This window comes from Theobroma cacao, chromosome 1 (assembly GCF_053813885.1).
Source record: "Theobroma cacao isolate CCN51 chromosome 1, ASM5381388v1, whole genome shotgun sequence".
Classification (NCBI taxonomy): Eukaryota; Viridiplantae; Streptophyta; class Magnoliopsida; order Malvales; family Malvaceae; genus Theobroma; species Theobroma cacao.
In genome coordinates this window covers 39757594-39763057 of record NC_142639.1, presented here as the reverse complement: position 1 = coordinate 39763057, position 5464 = coordinate 39757594, and the positions used below count along the sequence as shown (strand labels likewise).

Genomic DNA, 5464 nt, shown 5'->3' with positions numbered 1-5464 from the left:
AATAATGGCAATATAGATATTTGGCCATTGCAGCTGCCGGTAGGGATCCGGAGGTTAGGATTCATGGTAGAGTAATTGTACTTGGAAAAAGGAAAAACTCCACTTGTTTATATGCAGCAAAGTATAGCCCCCTGGAAAATTAAAATGATAAATATACCTGTTAAGTGCTAACCTTTGCATCAGCAAAAACAATGATTCTTTTCCTTTTTAAAAACATGCTACTATTCAATTAATGATAATCGAAAGCAGAATTGTCAATTAAGTAATAGACAATCATGCCATGCCACACAATAAAGTATTGACAGAAAATGCTTAAGGAGAAAGGCTTTTTTATATTTGGGACTTCTTTTTTTAACTGTCTATTCATGTCAATGCAACGAAGGAAAAAAAAAAAGAGAGAAAATTTTCTACTGGTTCACTTAACCAGGTTGAAAAAGAAATTGCCAAGTAAAAAAACAAAGAGGGAAGCGTTAAGGGAAGCTTTGGCATGTGTGGCTAGGCCAGCTTACCTTGGATACTGATTATTTTAACAAATATACTACTTTGGACTGCAGTGATGGCCTAACGTAATGATTGTTTTATGCTTTTGAGTTCTCGGAAACGTATCTATCTGCTCTCTGCAGCTCGAAAAATCATTTTTATTCTCATAAACAGAGGCATATACATTGACATAAAAGTAAAGAGAAGTCTTCTGTGTTATGGTTCGTGATGCGTTGCATGCTGGAAAAATTGGATAGATGTCATGTAATGTATAACCCCAGGGCCATGAGATCAAATGCCTCTGGACTTTTCCAAATTGACATTGGCTGTATATAACGACCCAGAGAAAGAAAGCCCTATAAATTCTTTGGAGAAAGAGGGAGGGGGAAAGTGAGGGGAGATGCGTTTTAATAATTCTGCAAATTTTTTTTTAACAAAAATCTGGTACAAAATGGCTGCAACCCTAGCTCCCAGTATACCCCACATCAATATTCGTGTTTATTCATTTTAAAGATTTGTCATGTAAAGAGAGCAAACCCTGTTTCATTCTCCTGTTTCTATTATCTTTTTGTATTTGTTGCGTTGTTTTGTGTTGCATGTGTCAAACTGTGGGTGGGGGAGTAGACTTGGGTCCCTGCGGCCACTGCCAACGAGCGAACGTAAAGAAAAGCAAAAGCCCTTGTTTTGGAGCTAACTCTTTACTCTTCTACTATTTACTCCAACCGGTGTTAAAAGAATTTATTGGGTCAACTTCTCTTTGCAGTAGGGCATACTCCACATTATTGCTAGGCTGCAAGATACAAAATTCATATCGAACCAACCTTATACTACTACCAAATTCTTCATCAATCAATGGCTTTCTTTTTCTACAGAAAAAGATCATTGGTTCCTGAAATTTAATGAAAAAAGGAAATCCAAAATGAGTTTACTGGTCAAGTGCAAATAACAATGAATATGAGTGGGTGAGTTTTTTTCTTTTCTTTATTTCCCCTACCATGCTTTTATTCCTTCAATATAGTAATAAAATCTATAGGCTAGTAGCCAACAGTTAGATAAGACTGACTGTAGGATTAGGAAGGATACTGGTCCATTTCACAAATGACTTAAAAAAAGTAGTGTTTTTATTTGAGAAAGCACCATTAGCCCATTTTGGCATCATAATAAGTATTTCATTATGTTTTGACCATTTGGATTCCACTCCCCTCTTTGTCACACCCTATAATGGTAGGTCCTCTCCAAACATTGCATGAAATGAATTATTAGGCACAAGCTTAAGATAACAACGTTACAAGTGTTGAACAGTTTTAAGAAATAAATATTCTTATATATCACAAAATAATTGAAAATAAAACAAAATAACATTGGGTTTTATTTTAAAAATTCTTCATTTATTTTAATCAAGTAGTTAATTAATTAATCTTGAAAATCTGCAACAACCTGACACCTAAGGTTGGGGTTGGGTCTTCCTGATTAACAGTTTGCTGCTTCCGGTGGTGCCTGCCTGCTATTTCTAGCTTTTATAACCTGCTAAAAATCTCCGGGTATCACATTCTGTGCTTTTCACTCTTTGGGAGAGACCTTCCCCTCTTTTCCATCAACCCTTCTTCACAGAGGCCCCCCAATCCCGAGTGGGACCAACCCAAGTACACTCATCAAATCCATTTCTCCTGTGGGGCAGACGTGTTTTCCACTTCCTCTTACCCGCGCGTTGGTTTCAACGCGTTTGATTCACTCTCCTCCCCTTCCTTCCCCCACCAACGCCCCCGTTTCTTCCATTCCCTATGCTCTAGGAGTGAAAGATGTTAGGTTTCATCCATTTAATCATTTTTTTAAAAAAAATTATCGCAATTGACCAAAACACCCCTAAGACCTGACGCCTGTTGGGGGAATGATCCTATAGGGCGAGCTCTTTGTCCCTTAATGCACTCTTCACGTGTAATTTCCAAAACAGTAACGTTCATTCAGGTTCTTGATGGGGAAATCGCCCCAAAAAATCAACGAGATAAAAGGGCAAATGCAAGAGACCCCACCGGAGCCAAACGTGGGGGCAACCGTATAAGATCATTAACACCCTATATAATAGAAAAATAACTTTGGACAACTATCATGACGTGTAATAGCGGCAGCTTTCTTTTCTCCCGAAGCCATTTCCGTAAATAAACAGATGAACGCAAGGACAAAATGGTCCATGAAGAAACAAATCGAAACATATGAAGGGCCGAGAAAGCAACAGAAAGTTAAGAAAACCCTGATTATCGAGTTCTGTGAGATCTGCAAAAAAACACCATAGCACCACCAAAGGCCCCCTCTCTCTGAGAGAGAAAGAAAGAAAAGATAGACAGGCTGGGAAGAGAGCCAAAAAAAAAAAAAAAAGAGAAGAAAAGAAAAGAAAAATTCGTTCTCCCTCTTTCGAAAATAAACACAGCTTTTGGATCTATATATCCTTTCTCTCTTAGCTTTCAGTTCGTAGATATTGTTTTCTTTTAATCTGTTGGTCTCCACCTATTTGCTATTCCCATCGTTATTAGTTATTATTATTGTTATCTGGTACCAATAAACCATGAGGATTCGGAAGAACGCGAAGCTATCATCGCAGATATACCCGCAGGGTTCAAGGCCTGAGAGTGTGCACGTGTGCCAGCTGAACCAGTCGCCATGGGATGTGATTCCTTTTGCTCAAGAACCATACCCATCGTCTCTTCATCACCAGGTAACACTTTGCTCTCTTTATTTTTTCTCTTTTAAATAATTCTTTCGTTTCTCGCGGCAGATCTACTTACTCTTTCCTCACTCTTGCCTCCATTTCATCTTCCTTTACCTGACATTTTATCTGTATCCCTCCCTTTCTTTTAGGGTTTTTCCCATTTTAGGGTTTCAAGAAAACCCTAAATTCTCTGCTTCTTATCGTGTATTTTCCTCCAAATAGTCGATTTAGGTTAATGGGTCCTCGTCATTTCTGTGTATTATTTTCTGGTTCGGGTTTTCATTTGTTTGCTTGGTTCGTTTTTTCTTTTTTTCTCTTAAAACCCAGTTTGAAGCTGAAGATAGCTTTAATGGAAATGGGAGCTTAGGCGATTCTATTGGTGCTGTTGAGAGGTAATCTACTTCATATTCTTCGATTCGAATCTCTTTTATCAATCGGTGTCGTGGTATTGTATTAGGGTTTTTGTTGTTCGTTTTTAAAATAGTGGAATAATTATCCAAAAATTTGTTGATGGGTTGGCGAGTTATTGGAAACCCAGTTTGTGTGTTTTCTGCGGCTGTTGAAAAATGTTGCGATGTTACTCAAAATGCAGCGTAGCGTCGATGATGGAGAGTGAAGAGAAAGCGCTAATGAAAGTGGAAGGCATGGTCATTGACGATAATGACGATAACGATGAGATGAAAATAGGCAGGCAATTTGGGTTTAAGAGCCAATGCGAAGAGGAGGAGGAGGAGGAGAAGGAGTCGAAGCAAGAGGCTTTGCTGAAATCTTGCAACAACAACAACAACCACAGCAGCGATAGTGGAAACAATCCCAGCTCGTTGACCAGCAAGAAAGCTGAGAAGAATAGTCAAGTAACCGGGAGCCGCCGCGGGCGAGCCCGAGCAGCCAAGAAAGGCTCGTCATCAGCATCGAACCCGTATGAATTTTACTATTATTCTGGGTTTGGGCCGTTGTGGGGGAAAAGAAGAGGCGGCAGCGATAGAGCAGGCGAAATAAGCAAGGATATTGAGGCTAAAGAAGTTGAAAACAACAGCAGCGCTATCACTACTCAAAACAATACGACGCCGTCGTCTTCTTCGCAAATCGATAATAATGAAGAATTTGATTATGTCGATGATGAGGATGATGAGGACGACGAGAACGGAGACAGTAGCAAGAAACGAATGAGGAAGCCTGTTAAGGCAAGATCGTTAAAATCCCTAATGTGAAGAACAACAAAAAACAAAAGGGTTTGGGCTTCCCTTCTTTTTTTCCTTTTTTCCATTTCCTTTTTTGCGTTTCAATGTGTTGAGATCATCGTATTTTTCATTACTTTGTTTTTCTTTTTTTTTATTTTTAGGGTTTTAGATTAAGTAATTTAATTTTCCTTCTTTCTTTCTTTTTTTTTCGTTGGGGCTGTGGGGGTTTTGTTTTATATGATGTTGGGTTTTGTCGTGGGTGAGACTAGAATTTGCTCTGCCAACATGACAGTAGGAGATATCGTAGGGTGTGGTTCGCGTGGACCGAAAAGGGGGCATGTTAGTCAATGTCTGGAAATGGAAGGGCGGTTTTTGTAATTTCAAACGTGTTTTTATCTTTTTCCTTTAAAAAACACACAAAAGGGGGGTCGCGTACATCTTTAAAAGGTTGGGGTGATGTGGCGCTGTGGGATTCTTGTGATTAAGCTTTTCCAAAACGGCGACTGTTTGAGAAATTATTTTCCCATGCACAATAAATTATAAATACCCAATTTAATTTAATGGTTGCCGCTCTTTGGCTTGTGCTTCGCCCATGATTCCATTTTTCAGCATGCGGAATTTGGATTCTAAATCTAACACTTTGTAAATTATACGATAAAGTTTGTAATTTCGATTGGTTTCATGAGAAATTAAAACGATGCAGTATCGAAATTATTGTTGTATTTCGCATGTGGTATTGGTAGGCTCTATGATAAATCCCGTAGGGTTTGCTAATGCCCACTGCGATCGTGAAGCTCCTAATTCACTTTCTTCTTTTTCTTTTTTTTCTTTTACTTTTAAAGATGAATTTATTTAAATTTGATATGAAAAGTTATGTGTAACTGAATATAAATGAGAAATCTACCTTATCATATACAAAAATGAGTTTTAATCTTAATTTCATTACTTCAAAATTATTAGAGTTTTTTCTCCTATTTTTATACAGTTTAAAGATGAATTTTATTGGAATTTAATATGGAAATATTACGTGTAATGAACATATATAAATAAAAGAAGTCTTCATTGTCATATCAATAAAATGAGTTTTAATTTCCTTACT

General features: G+C 37.8%; 1 protein-coding gene across 1 annotated transcript; it reads left to right on the top strand.

Moving 5' to 3' along the window:
- Window positions 1–2725: 2725 nt before the first annotated feature.
- On the top strand, window positions 2726–4743 carry EDA8 (Putative membrane lipoprotein). Its single transcript, XM_007051688.3, has 3 exons — window positions 2726–3190; window positions 3512–3576; window positions 3777–4743. The coding sequence occupies exons 1-3, from the start codon at window positions 3041–3043 to the stop codon at window positions 4393–4395; spliced, it is 834 nt and encodes a 277-aa protein (XP_007051750.1). The 5' UTR covers window positions 2726–3040; the 3' UTR covers window positions 4396–4743.
- The last annotated feature ends 721 nt before the right edge of the window (window positions 4744–5464 follow it).

What these genes read in the sequence shown, in the direction of transcription:
- EDA8 (XM_007051688.3), top strand. Translation starts at nt 3,041, where the DNA reads ATGAGGATTCGGAAGAACGCGAAGCTATCATCGCAGATATACCCGCAG. An exon ending in CATCGTCTCTTCATCACCAG is followed by an intron (nt 3,191 to 3,511) that starts GTAACACTTTGC and finishes CTTAAAACCCAG; the next exon opens with TTTGAAGCTGAAGATAGCTT. An exon ending in TCTATTGGTGCTGTTGAGAG is followed by an intron (nt 3,577 to 3,776) that starts GTAATCTACTTC and finishes CTCAAAATGCAG; the next exon opens with CGTAGCGTCGATGATGGAGA.